Source organism: Neoarius graeffei, chromosome 11, assembly GCF_027579695.1.
Source record: "Neoarius graeffei isolate fNeoGra1 chromosome 11, fNeoGra1.pri, whole genome shotgun sequence".
NCBI classification, from domain to species: domain Eukaryota; kingdom Metazoa; phylum Chordata; class Actinopteri; order Siluriformes; family Ariidae; genus Neoarius; species Neoarius graeffei.
Genome location: NC_083579.1, coordinates 52698459 through 52713658, shown reverse-complemented (window position 1 = coordinate 52713658; position 15200 = coordinate 52698459). Strand labels below are relative to the sequence as shown.

The window sequence follows — 15200 nt, the reverse complement described above, 5'->3', positions numbered from 1 at the left end:
TTAATGATTGTGGTGTTGAATTTTAAGCTCTCTGATTTGTTCTTAGAACCTGCTATTCACTGATGAAAGTGAGAACTCAGAAATCAAAATAATCGACTTTGGCTTTGCTCGGCTCAAGCCTCCTGATAACCAGCTTCTGAAGACGCCCTGCTTCACCCTACAGTACGCCGCCCCCGAGATCCTCAAGTACGGCGGTTACGATGAGTCTTGTGACCTCTGGAGTCTGGGGGTCATACTGGTAAGAACATGCCATTGGTTTTGCATTTGAAACAGTAGTGCATATGATATTTGTACTCAATTTTGTTCCTAGAAGGAACTTAGTATAAAAATGGAAAATCTTAAAAATGATGCTTAAAAAATGAAAACTTCTAAAAGGATTTAACTTGCTTATTGACTTGTGGATTTAATTTAAATTATCAATTTAATATTAATCACTATTTCAGTGCCATGATAAGCATATTTATTCTATCCATACTCACTGGATATGAGCAATCGTGCGCTCTGATTGGCTACTCTATTACTAGGATATCAGCTCGTATACCGTGAGTAGAGAAAAACAAAATGGCAGAGCGTGTGGCTGAACCAACCGAGGACGAAATAAAAACTCTACTCGAAAACAAAACCACAAAATATATATTGAATGAAAGTATTTGATGGTAAGAACGTGTGGTGTTTTTTTTTCCAATAATTATTATTATGATAGCATTTTTCACAAATTGCTGCTGTCATTCCACATTCTAAGCAGAAATGATTTTGTCAGACGTTTTGTATAAAGTTTTTATTCATTGAATTTGCAAAGAATAAAAATGCTCTGTTTCTCAAAATCCAGTGAATGTGGATAGAATAAAACAAATATTCTACTCAATCTCGTCATACATAGCTAAAAGCCAACTTGGCTATCAGCTCATGCACGACTCGAATTCGTGGAATAACTGTTAAATAGGAGAAGACCTCCAGACACTGTCATTCAGACTAAAGCCAAAATATACATTTATATCGGTTTTATGTAAGGGATAACATACGATGGACTGTGCTGTTTTATGAAAATAATACACGCCCCCATCCCTGCCAAAGCATGGTCTGGAGTTTGTTGTCCCGCTTCTACTGCAGTGATTTGCCAATGATCACAATGATTACTTTATAAATGAACAAGACACATCTGCATTTTAATGCTTCATAGTTATATTTAATGTTGTGGAATGTCTGAGAGACAAATTAGTTCCTGTTCTCAGCTACGTTACATGTGCAGTAAATATAGCCATTCTTTTATCACCTCTCTCATGATGGATAGGATCTTATCTCACTCACACACACACGCACACACACACACGGAGGCACACCCTGTCATTTTACTGTGAAATCACCAAAAACAAAAAATGTAACTAAGACTGAGAGCGCTTACACCCAATACTCCTTCAGTAAATGTTAAGTAAATCTCTCCTAACGAAAAACTTCACCACATCAACAGTTGTAAGAATTGCTTTATTCAACAATGTTTTTAAATCTGTTTATTTTTAGTCTTAGTTTATTGTCAAGTGCCTGGCGTACAAATCCCTGTATCTGGGCTGTTCCTAAACAAGACTGTATTATAAAGAGCACATTAATATGAATCTATTGTTCTTTATAGCCAGCCACTTGCCTGTTCTGTTACACAAAAATAATGTGCTCAGATTCGAGCATTCAGCCATGCTGTGGTTTAAAAATATATAAAACACACTTGCTGAGAATGATAATTATAATCATTATTGGCAGAAGTGAAAAATTTAAGGCCAGTATTTTACAACCATTTAGCTAGCTGCTAACATGAATACATGGAGCTGACTTCTGTTATCTAAATCATTCAAAAATATCGCAAGGAGTAGCTGTGAATCCGGTCTGTACAGTAAATTTTTATAAGACTGCCTGGTAGGATGGAGAGCAGGAGTTCTCAAAGCCAGCCACAGATCACTTTTACTGAAGAAAAAAGAAGAAAAAACAGATTCCTAGAGTATATGAATTCCTAAATATATGAATATCAGGCTTCTTGTTCACATGTGTGTGTGATAATATTCTAGATATTTATCGGAGCCATGGAGATTTTTATTCCTGAAACGTCCACTGACAGAACACCAAGTTGATATTATTTATTGTACGTGCCTTCTTGTTTTCAGTTATTAAGATTAAACCCACTTCATTCAAGTGATCAGCTTGAACAGGCCAATAACTCGAAGAATGTAGTTATAATTTTTTTTTTTTGTTATGGTGGGTTGTGATTTCGGGGCAGCACGGTGGTGTAGTGGTTAGCGCTGTCGCCTCACAGCAAGAAGGTCCTGGGTTTGAGCCCAGCGGCCGATGAGAGCCTTTCTGTGTGGAGTTTGCATGTTCTCCCCGTGTCTCTGTGGATTTACTCCGGGTGCTCCCGTTTCCCCTACAGTCCAAAGACATGCAGGTTAGGCTAATTGGTGGTTCTAAATTAACCGTAGGTGTGAGTGTGAATGGTTGTGTGTGTCAGCCCTGCGATGACCTGGCGACTTGTCCAGGGTGTACCCCGCTTCTTGCCCATAGTCAGCTGGGATAGGCTCCAGCTTGCCCACGACCCTGTACAGGATAAACAGCTACAGATAGTGGATGGATGGATGGGTTGTGATTTCTACATGCCTAAATAAATGAAAATAAAAATCACAGACCCCCTGGTTATGCTTCATGGACCCAACTTTGAGAATCACTGAAGTAGAGCATCGCTGTTTCCTCAGTACTTCAAATGAGAAAGATGTTTGTCTGAGTAGGAAGTCTCAGTTTGTCAAGGTTTCCTTCCGTCACCATATTACTGAGTAAATCTGTAGAAAAAAACCACGCTGGTTTGTCTTACTTCCTGGTTCACTGCTGTCTGTATGTTTTTGTGGCTCAGCATCTCTGATAATGCTGTATATCAGTTTATACATAGTTTTGTACGCATGTATTAAGGTGCATATTACATTAGCTGAAGGTTGTGTTCGAATATAGGTATTAGTTATATGTATAAAAATACTTCAAGTTCCTGTCAGAAAAGCAGAACACAGAGGCATGAAAAAGCAGAAGGACCATAATGTAGGACTGTGTGCATGCACACGGAGAAAACGGATACTGAAAAAGACCTGAAAATACAGATACTGAAAATGACCTCGGATTTGATGGCAGTCACAGAGGCAGCCCATGGGTTGAAATATTAGTCTAAGTGAACTACATTTCACCAAGAACAATATAGAAAGGATACTAGGAGTGAGAGAGAGCCCCTACCCCCCCTTCCTTTGTTTCTCTGTGTGTCCATGTTTGTATGAGAGTTATCCCATACTGTAGCCACCTGAGGGGGGTGAGCAGGGTAGTGCAGTGGGTAGCACTTGTTGACATGCTCTCAGACAAGCTGTAAGAGGCCCTGAAGCACTGAGTGAGAGATATACACGCACGCGCGCGCGCACACACACACACACAGAGTTCTGTATCTGAGTCTTTTTCTCTTTGCGCTCTTTTTAATACATGTTTGATTAGATTTCAAGGCTGCACTTAGTAGGCCTAAATAGATCGGGACAACGAAATGTGTACCGACTTACCATTTAGCAGGGTAGCTCGCTAAAATGTAAATTGTGGTTGAAGGAGTAAAGGTTGCACTGCAGCGCAAAGGCCGCTAACGGTAGCTAGCTTGCTAAAATACAGCATAGAGAGGAAACCACATATACTGATGGACATACAATCAGTCATTTTCCTCTGGCTGAAAATATTGGACTTGTACACTCTCTTTTTCTCATCCTCTGTCCTGATTGGTTGCTGTTTCTCGCACATGATAGATGTGTACAAATTTCCCATTAGTTCTAGCCTGACACCCCTGACAGGTTTTCTGCACACTGTAGGTTTAAATAATATTGGTTTGTAAAAAATAATAGCACCTTTTGATCTGAATCCCATTCATTTTCTTGGAATTCTGTATGCTGATTATTTTCAGCGAATGTAATGGCATTTAGCCAGTTAGAATTTTAAACTAGATCTGTAGCAGTGTTGAAATAGTAGACTTTGTGTGATCAGCAGGCTGAATGTGTGTGTAAATCCCTTGCTCCATGCTGTGTTGTGTTGCAGTACACCATGCTATCTGGCCAGGTGCCCTTTCAGTGTCAGGGGAAGAGCTTAACACACACAAGTGCAGAGGAGATCATGAAGAAAATCAAACAAGGAGACTTCTCTTTCCAGGGTGAGGCTTGGAAGAATGTGTCCCAGCAGGCCAAGGAGCTCATTCAGGGTGAGACTGTTGTGGTGCTGAAGAGCAGACTGTATCAGTGGTGATTGAAGGTGGTGTATGGTACTAATAAGTAAATGTTATGTGCATGTCTGGGGTGTGGGATCTGAACAGAGCTCCTGACGGTAGACCCTAACAAGAGGATAAAGATGTGTGAGCTGCGCTATAACACGTGGCTGCAGGACGACAGCCAGCTCTCATCCAACCCCCTCATGACGCCTGACATTCTGGGTCTGTCTACCGCCTCTGTAAACACCTGCGTTAAAGCCACCTTCAATGTGAGTGAAACAGATGGAGGGAAGGAGGGTTATGATCAGGGAGAACAAAGCATAGAGGAGCTGAAAGTGTTCAGCTTCAGCAGTGTTGTGTTTTTTTTCTAAATATTTTTCTTTAAAAACTGTTTCAACTGAATTCTCAGTGCATTTCTATCCCATATCTTATTATTGTCAGGCTGTTGTAGTGAAAGTCATTTCAAGTAATTCTGTAATTTTGCTCAGCAGCAACAATTTAGCCACAAATGAATAATACAGTTTAATTTGTAGGCTGAATTGCAAGAACTAAGCAGCCAATTGAATGCAGTTTTATTGACTATTCAAATACATTCAGAGATTGAACACTGTGGCAGCGGGGGCGTGGTCAAGCGGCGGTCTGTGAATGGAGGGCGGAGTCAGGGAAGGTACGTGGTAGAATCACTGCACCTGATGGGAATTAACCTGTGTTTGTGTGTCTTCCCCAGTGACTGCGCCCTATAAGAGGAGAGGGAGAGCAGAGAAAGGGAGCTCTCCCCCCAACCTGAACACTGGTGTGCGTGCGTGTGTGGCTGGGAGAGTGAATGTTGAACGCTGAAAAGCGAGAAAATAAAGAGTTTTATAAGAACTCAGTTCTGGCCTGCCGTGCTTCTGTGCTCCACCCACCTGCTCTTCTAGGGCGCGGTCACTGGGGAAGACACACAGACACAGGTTAATTTCCATCAGGTGCAGTGATTCTACCACTTACGTTCCCTGACTCCGCCTCCATTCACAGACTGACGCTTGACCACGCCCCCGCTGCCACAAACACATAATAGCTAGTTGCTTTCTTAAGGAAAGAAAGTTACATGAAGGCAATAATATATTTGTATCATAACTTTGTTTCAAATGTTTTTCTATTTACCCAGATTAGTTTTAACTGTCATGCAGGAGTATGTGTAGGATTATTCACCAGTGACTTGCTTTTCACTGTATATGTTCACTAAATACAGTGTATTATTCTATTCACATTCACTGGATATGAGCAGGGCGGCACGGTGGTGTAGTGGTTAGCACTGTCACGTCACAGCAAGAAGGTCCTGGGTTCAAGCCCAGCAGCCGGTGAGGGCCTTTCTGTGCGGAGTTTGCATGTTCTCCCCGTGTCTGCGTGGGTTTCCTCCGGGTGCTCCAGTTTCCCCCACAGTCCAAAGGCATGCAGGTTAGGTTAACTGGTGACTCTAAATTGACCGTAGGTGTGAATGTGAGTGTGAATGGTTGTCTGTGTCTATGTGTCAGCCCTGTGATGACCTGGCGACTTGTCCAGGGTGTACCCCGCCTTTCGCCCGTAGTCAGCTGGGATAGGCTCCAGCTTGCCTGCGACCCTGTAGAACAGGATAAAGCGGCTAGAGATAATGGATGGATGGATGGATGGATGGATGGATATGAGCAATCGCGCGCTCTGATTGGCTACTCTACTACTAGGCTATCAGCTCATAGACCATAAGTAGAGAAAAACAAAATGGCGGAACGTGTTGCTGAACCAACCGGGGACGAAATAAAAACTACTCGAAAACAAAACCCCCAAAAATACAAAAAAAAAGCAACAAAATATGGAGTGAATGAAAGTATTTGATGGTAAGAACATATCTTTTTTTATTTTTCAAGAATTATTTTTATAGCATTTTTCACAAATTGTTACTGTCATTTCGCCGGTTTGTTTACATTCTAAGCGGAAATTATTTTGTCGGACGTTTTTGTATAAAGTTTTTATTTATCAGATTTGCAAAAAAAAAAAGCTCTGTTTCTCAAAATCCAGTGAATGTGGATATAATTAAACAAATATTTCACTCAATCTCGTCATACATGGCTTATAGCCGACTCGGCGCTACATGCTTTGTCGGCTGTCGGCTCATGTACGACTCGATTTTGTGGAATAACTGTTAAATATGTTGGGATTGTAGAATCTAGTTTGTGCATCATGTGCCCATTTTAAACTATTCTAAAAGGAATTGCAGACTCTATTAAGATCAGTAACTCAATATGAACTTTGAACTCCACACATTGTTTTCAGACTGAAATAGATAAGGAATAAGCAATATAATTATTGTTTCTGCATCAGGCCAGAAATCAGTTAGAAGGTGACATTATGTCAACTAATTTCCCCATCACTAATGTCAAGTAGCCCTGTGTTTTCTCCTAGGCCTTCAATAAGTGTAAGCGTGAGGGTTTCCGACTGCAGACGGTGGATAAGGCTCCTCTAGCCAAGCGCAGGAAGATGAAAAAGACCAGCACAAGTACGGAGACACGTAGCAGCTCCAGCGAGAGCACACACTCATCCTCGTCTTCTTCCCAGTCTCAGGAGAAGACTCCTCTTCAGCTGTCTGTCAGCACGCCCCTTACTCTGGGCCCTGATGACGATGAGCCCTCTCAGAGCGAGCCACAGCCTGCTTTCAGCTTCTCCGAGTGAACCGTCTCGTCCTCTCTGTCCATGTTCCTCTACGTTAGTCAGGTCTCCCTTTATCACAGATGCAGAGCATGCAAGCAGGAGCGCCAGAGCCGAAATCACCACCCGAGCCCTTCACTAGCAATAGATATGTGGAGCAGGGTAGTACATTGTGATGGAGTTTGAGGAAAAAGGCCTGATCCCTTTATGATCCACTGATTTCTGGACTGGACCAGACTTAATCCCACACTCCTGATCCAAGTGGCCAGGCATCCATATCTGCTGTATGTTACGCACACATATAAGCTGAGTGTCACTCAGAGAAGCATGACATCATGCAGTAACTGGAACAAATGCTCCAGTAACTGTGCTGTCTCACTGCTTTAGGCAAAAAAAAAGGAAGAAAGGGATATTTGCTTCATTCTAAAAAAGATAAAGTTTATATGATAAGTTTAGATGTTAAATTATTCTTACGGCCCTATGGTCAAGTGTGTTATTTTTGGTGGATGTCCTTATAAATCAAGTTGTGAAGTGTGTTGTTACTGACTACATCGGGTCAGAAGTATGCGATACCGAACTTGTTTGATTTTCATGCAGGCTTCTTCCGATCCGAGTTTCATTGTGAAGTAGCAGAGATTTGTTTACGTGTATTCAAACAAGTCTTTTTTTTTAAGTCGTCAAAGAAGATTATATAACAGAGTGTTCCATATTTATTATTTTATGCAGTAAATGGGTTATTATGGGAGTTAAAAGGATTGTTTTATATGTAAACGTAAATGTTAAAAATATAACAAAGTCCTAACACACAGAGCTAGAAAAGAAAATGAGGTCAAACAAAGTTTCTCTAATTCCAGTAGTGATGGATTTATTCTGAGAGAGTTGGATTTTAGTGATAGATTTTATTCTGGGAGGTTTTTTTACCTGATAACCAGGATAAAGCAGGCGATTATATAAAAGTTTTATGCTCCACATATTGAGCTAAAGAAGAGAAAGATTCTCCTGCATATTTATAAATATGTTGTTCATGTCCTAATTTCGACAAATTTGCAGAGTAAGCAGAAAAAAAGGTAGCAACAGGGTGTGTACGTGTCAAGGTTAGGCCCAGTTGCCTCATCATATTATGTCTTTGTACAGATGGTTGAACGTTTTGTTGTACTTTCTGTGCTAGGTGTACAGTGGTAAGTTAACCAAGTTCAACGTTTCCCGTTGTAGTAGATTTCATTGCTGAAGGCACGTCAGCATGCCATGAGCTTACGAGACTGTCCTGATGAAATGCTTGATATAATAGCATTCTCTGTTCTACTATTGGAAGCACTACAAAGGCTTTCAACCGATAAGGCACTAGACTCAACGTTGCAGTTGACCTGCTATGCAAAAATAGCCACATTTCTTCCTTCAGCATGACTTTTGTGTTTTGCCCTTGTCTGATAGGGACCATTATGCATTATAAACAAGTGAGCAAAAAAAAAAAAAAAAAAATCATTATGCCTCATAAGACCTCTTTAAAACCAATTAGCCTGTGTATTAACAGTCTCCTTCAGTAGGAGTTCACATATTCTTTACCTCTTTATCTTTACATTGAAACAAGTGGTGACATCCACAAGCTGAAACACTGAGGGCTTGTATAGAGTGTACAGTAAACACACAAACATGTATGCAGATACACTGGTGCTCCTGCTTCTGCCTACGTGACAGAGCAACAGATGAGCAATAAGAGCATCCTGAGCTCAGCTCACTTTCCAGTATCAAAGGCCTGCACGTGGCTTTTTCCATCTCCACTTTGTGCCAAACCCCCACAGCTCCCTCATTCCTGCTCTGCTCTTTTTGTTTTGGGATATTAATAGAACAGGAAAGAGTGTGTGTGTCCTACATTGAACTCCGCTTGGGGGGGTGGAGGCCTTATTAGTTGCTTTACTGTGGTGCTGTTTGTCCTCTGGGAGATTAAGCAGCCCAGCTCAGAGTCCTAGTATCCAGGCAGTGAGACAGGTGCACTGGAACACAGAGAGGAAAAACGGGGTCAGCACTTTACAGCATTAGGAAGAGGCTGAGAATTTGGCTTTGATGAATATGCGCCAGAGCTATTCAGACTCCAAGGCAAGACCTATCCTTGTGCTTCAGGCAGATAGGTCAGCACTGTGTTCTACCGTTCCATTGATCTCTAAAGCACTTGTGTTTTGTGTCAGCCAATGCCAGCAGCAGATTTTCAGAGTTCTAAAGAGCTCTCTAGTCTGGCTGGCTGCGTGAGGGTTTCATGTATATTCTAGAGAGTATCTTTTACCATTTTCTGAGGTAGAGAGAACACATATCGTAACAGCATGCTCTTGAAAAGAGTCCATTCCTTTGATCTGAGCACTCCTTCATCACAAGTTATTGTTGGCCTACTTTAATGCTCTCAGGAGCTGGTTAATTGTGTGGCCCTTTTTCCTGCTATCGTAGCAGAGGGCCCAGTGTGAGTACATATCTCTCTGTGCCGCCAGCGATCAGACTATCGGCTCACTCTTTCATCTGATGGCACAATTCTCCATGATGATTTGAGCTTCGACATATCCTTTATGAATGATATCTCGCACAACATAGGCTCTGTGACCTGATTTTGAGAGGATGGTGGCTGTAAAATATCTGTTTTGTGTTTCTAATGTTTAATAATTGGAGGGTTGTTTTGTAATGTTGTGTTCAGTAGAAGAATGTTGTTATGGTTAAAAAAAAAAAAAGAAGTCAGATATATGGTCATTTGGTGTGGATTGTTCGAAAAGGCGAAAGAGCAGGAACATTACCTCTCACAGCTAATAGTCCTGAACAGGACATTTGACTTTGACCTTGGAAGATCCTGCGGTATCTTCCCTTTCATCCAACTGAGCAAAATGTTTAAGCAGGAATTTTAACTTGCAAAAAAATAAATGTGACTAGGATGAAATATTAACATTAACGTTACCAATACCAGCACACTGTGTTATGGCAGGCAGTCTCTGACCCCTGGAGCTTAACTTTTGCGTCTTGAAAAAATCCAAAGCTGTCTGTAGTATTGGAAAACTTTGTTGAGCTTGATGGGCGAGTATCACTCCTCAGTATACTCCTCAGTGAAAAATATTCATAGATTTTCATTGCATGTATTTTATTTTTTTATTTGTTGCCAAAGCTTTGATCTGTAGCAGTGAACTCAAGGCAAATCCTCAGTTTCAAAAAACAACAAAAGCTTTACATTTCTTTGTACCTTTGAAAACCATCGTTTTCAGTGAAGCAAAAAAAAAAAAAAAAAAAAAAATATATATATATATATATATATATATATATATATATATATATATATATATATATTCTAGAATAGAAATGTGCTTCCCTCTGGCAACATTCAGTGCTGTTGTTTTATATGGACTCATGCTACAGTTGCAATGATGGCTCAGCATATCAGTAATGAATAAATGGCATAAAACTTTCATATTTTTCAGATCACTGTGACCTCCATTCAAGTTAAAAACCAAAGGGGTACGTCATACATCCTCACAGTCTACATTTACTATATATATATATATATATATATATATATATATATATATATATATATATATATATATATGTGTGTGTGTGTGTGTGTGTATATATATATATATATATATATATAATTAGTTGTATGTATACATACAGTATATACACACTACATGCATTCTTGGCTAATTGAAAATAGCATATCTAAGTTGTTGAAGTGAATCCATTCTTTAGCCATAGAGCTTTTTTTTTCCAATGCTACACCAACATTAAAGAAAGCATCAATAGGATATTGGATGATGATGATAATAATAATAATAATAGGGCGGCATGGTGGTGTAGTGGTTAGCACTGTCGCCTCCCAGCAAGAAGCTCCTGGGTTCAATTGTGTATCCTGTGCGGAGTTTGCATGTTCTCCCCGTGTCCGCGTGGGTTTCCTCCACGTGCTCCGGTTTCCCCCACAGTCCAAAGACATGCAGGTTAGGTTAATTGGTGGCTCTAAATTGACCGTAGGTGTGAATGTGAGTGTGAATGGTTATTTGTCTCTGTGTCAGCCCTGCGATAACCTGGCGACTTGTCCAGGGTGTACCCTGCCTCTCACCCATAATCAGCTGGGATAGGCTCCAGCTTGCCTGCGACCCTGTGGAACAGGATAAGCGGCTACAGATAATGGATGGAATAATAATAATAATAATAAATCATTCAAAAATATCTGATGCTGTTTAACAGCCAACTGTGCAATCAAAGACTGCCACTGAGGGGCAGTATCTACATATATTTCAGTCTAAAGCATCCTTTGAGGGCCATTTCAACTAGACCTACTTGTCCTAGCTGTTCTGCCAGCGCTCACAGAGCAGCACCAGTGATTTCACAGAGCAATTTAAAAAAAAAAAAGCTCTTTTCTTGAAAAATTAAAGACACATTGTAGTTATCTAGCTGGGCTGGATATATAATATAAATATTATTCTCTTAACTTATTAAATTGGGTTGTTGAATTGTTATATGAATGATTGATTAAAAAAGACACGCAGATACATACAATGAGGTTATATTTATGGTCTTCATGGTGTATATACTGTATTTTGTAAAAGCCAAGCCATATATTTAGGTGTCCTGTAATTTCCTCTTAATAATAAAATAATGTTTTCCCAATATAAGGTTATAAAATGAACTTTAAAAATTAGGGATCAGAGCAAAATGCTTTGTGTTTTAGGAAACTAGGGATACAAATGTGATTGTTTCGCATGACTGTTCAAGATTCTGAGTTGAATCAACTCCAATTCTCCGAAGTGAGAATGCACTCTGTTTGTTCTCTAGTCTCATTAATAGTTTTGTGGTTTAAGGTACATGTCTATATATGAAAAAGAGTACTTAAGGGCTCTTGTTAAAGTTTCTAATGAATGTTATGATTATGATAAATTTGTTAAATGTAATAAAAATGTCTACATTTATAAGGGTTTACTGTGCTTATTCCTTCATTCTGTATTCACTCAGGAGTTGGACTTTTAACAACCTGTGTGAATCGTTTTTAACTCATCTTTGCATGTAACTAAAATGATTTTCTTGAGAAAAAATAATTGTGTAGAGGTTTACGTGTTTGTTACTGCATTTATTAAGATAAGCTCACAAATCATGAGTTAACTGAGTTGGAAAAGCAAGATAAAATGTTTCTCTAGTTCTTAACGCTCCCACCCTGATTATATGTAAAATTAGTCACTGTGATTACATACAAACAGGCCTTCCCTGTTTTTCTTTCTTTTTTAGAAGAAATTTACTTGAAGATATTCAGTAAAGCAAAATATAGTGCCATATCAAAAATGAGAACATTTAAAAAAGGACACTATAGGATCTGAATGAAATGCGATGTATTTGCTTGTTTTCTAGGTAAGTACCTTATGTTGGATGCGACTGGACACAGCATTTTTCAGAGACATGTTCAGTCAACATGTTCAGAATAAGGGATAAGGCGGGAAACTGTGGAATTCTGCACTCGGCCACATTTCCTATTGTGCCCCAGATTTGACCGGCTGCCCCATCGTACCATGATGGGGCTTTTTCTATTCTTTTCTCTCTTAGTGCATGTTCCCAAAGCGCTCAGCATTCCAGCAGCCCACCATAGGAGCTGCTTCAGTGAGGGCTGCTGGCTCCTGGGTGGCCTCTTGTGCAGGGGCTGCAAAGGGGAGGAGACGATGTCTTATTAATTGACTGGGTGTCTTGGGCAAAGTGGAGGAATTTGGCTGAGAAGAGAGAAACACACACACAGAGGGGAGGACCAGACATTGTCTGTGCTGCCTCCAGCCCTACTGTATACCTCCTCATTTTCTCGACCTGCATCATCATAAATGCCAGAAAAAGAGATTTCCTGCTTGTAATTTGTTGGACTCAACTCCTATTGCAATGGAAAATCACAAACGCTCCTAAGAATGGATGCTCTCAAAGCTGTGAGGGTGACCTGGGTTGCAGTGGAGGGCGTTTCTCTGGAGCAGGCTGTGGGAATGGCCGACGCGGTCCTGGGAGTTGTAGAGGCACTGAATGGCTTGCTGTGGCTGAGTGTGTCAGGGGGATGTGATTGAGTGGGATGTTCTCAGGCTAGGGCAAAAGCAGGGCAGACGAGGGAGGGGAGGGAGTGTGTAAGTGTTGAAGCTTCCCATGTGGTCCACAACGACCCCTCCACCAAACTGAGGCACCCCCAGCATCCGCCATAATCCTGTTACATGTGTCCCCATTAGCAGTAGTAGGGCAGCTATTGTCTCGCAAGGTGTCAGAGTCACCAGCCATACCCAGCCATGTTTGGACTCCTTCCCATACCCCATCTGTGGCATGGTAAAAATGAATAAATACCCACACGCATCAGTATAAACCCTGGAAGGATCAAACATCAATAAGAGTGATGGCAAATCATCACAGTCCTTTTGTCATTAAATTATCCTACAAATTATATTGCACATCAAAATCACAAATGTCATGATTGAATGATAAACATCATCGCCCTTTAATCAGGTTCCATACACTCCAATCTGTAAATCAGTCCTGAAGCATATTACTGCACAGCTTAGTGCTTTTCTTGCACTCCCCAGCTCATTAACATCATCAATTAATTATCAACCCTTTCATGACTTGATTCGGATTGAAGTACGTAAAGAAAGTCAATAAAGTCAATACATAAGCAACTTAATTGTTTAATTGTAAAAATGGATTGAATTGTGCTTCAGCCCCCTTACAACATTTAAAAAAAAATTCTAGTTCTGATGTATGATAGCAGATCATGATTCAGGAGCATGTTCCTCTTCCTACTGCTCCATCATCATGCAGCTGAACTGAAGAGGAGCTGAACTGAAGGAACTGACCTCAAAATAATCTCTTCCACCCACTTGTTTCCTGTTCTTTGTGGGACAGCACAAAGCCTTGCCGCACTGCACACGCGTGCGCGCACACACACAGAGTGAGGCAGCACTGGGAATACAGCACTACAGCAGCGAAAAACGACACAACAGTCCTCAAGATGCTTGAAAAGTTCTCCCCCCCCCCCCCCCTTTTTTTTTTAATATGACAAGGAACCAGAGGTAAAACTGAATGGCAGCATTTTCTAATGAAAGTCTTAAACTCTTTGTTACTGCCTTGCTTGGGAAGTCTGGGTATCCAAGACTCACTGAGAACATGGACTATGAGATCTGATAAACAATATATTCTTTTATGCATTTCTGATGTACCTCCTCAGTATCTTCAGAGCAATATTACATGCTTTTCACAGAGCTGAGTGGCTCTTTGATTAGAATATATTGGATAAGTAATTTTATGTCAACATTTTCACTAATGCATGTACTTTGTAAGGGCTTGATGCTGTAATAAATCAGGTTCCTTGATGCCTTCGGTGTAGCTTTATTCTATTAAACTGTCATAAATAATGTATTTATCACTGACATGGACACAATCAGTGGATTATAAACACAAATTATTTAGAATCGTGTATGAGAATTGTGCTTGAATCATGTTTGTATATCTTGTTTGTCACAGCAGAGATGTATACAAGGTATCTGACAGTTTTGACCTTGCAAAAACATTTGACTGGCCCCTGTGAGGAAAAGTGCTATTAAAAAAAAAAGGGAAAAAAAAACGAAAGTCCTCACAAGGATAGTAAGCCAAAGGTGTGTGTGTGTGTGTGTGTGTGTGTGTGCATGCTTGCCCTCTGTTGATCTGAAGTACTGGTTACCATGACAATAGTGCTTAGAGAGGGTTTGGCAAACAATCACCTGTGGATCTCTTTGCCCTGACTGCGGAGGTCTGTTCATTTCGCTTTGGGAGCAGATGGCCTTCCTGAAGAGTTGATAAGTATTGCAGCTGAGACATTTCATCCATCAGATACTACATCTAACTGTTCCATGCTGTAGAATTGCACACAAGGCATTAAAAGTCCACAGACATACCCAACATAGAAGGTCTGTGCTTACATGGAGAACAACAAGGAGAATCCTGAACTGAGGTGTTCTACTGGAAAAGGGAATCCTGCAACAGCGCTATATATTAATAAATTACACTGCTAAGGACACAGATATGCATTTCTATTCATTGCTTTGTGGTTCACTTGAATGAGTGGACCAGAGTCATCGTCAGAACAAGCTATGGCCCCTGATAGCCGGATTGAGGCTTACTGAGCTCATTTGAAATGCTAATAGACAAGAGACAGCTGCCATCCCGTACTGAACACAGTGTCACCCAGCCTAGCAGTGAGAGAGAGAGAAAACCAAGATTGCCAATAATTAGGTTGGCTTATTATTCTTTGGGTCTTGCATGTACTCGATCCTTG

The 15200-nt window shown here is 40.5% G+C and overlaps 1 protein-coding gene across 3 annotated transcripts in view; it reads left to right on the top strand.

Annotated features, from left to right (window-relative positions):
• Positions 1-9627, top strand: part of rps6ka5 (ribosomal protein S6 kinase, polypeptide 5) — a 49987-nt gene extending 40360 nt beyond the window's left edge. For all 3 annotated transcript variants that reach the window (XM_060934176.1, XM_060934177.1, XM_060934175.1), the window contains 4 exons: positions 47-238; positions 4087-4246; positions 4358-4521; positions 6671-9627. In XM_060934176.1, coding sequence (XP_060790159.1) covers positions 47-238; positions 4087-4246; positions 4358-4521; positions 6671-6937 — 783 coding nt within the window. In that variant the 3' untranslated portion in view covers positions 6938-9627. The remainder of the gene's footprint in view (positions 1-46; positions 239-4086; positions 4247-4357; positions 4522-6670) is intronic.
• Positions 9628-15200: the final 5573 nt, after the last annotated feature.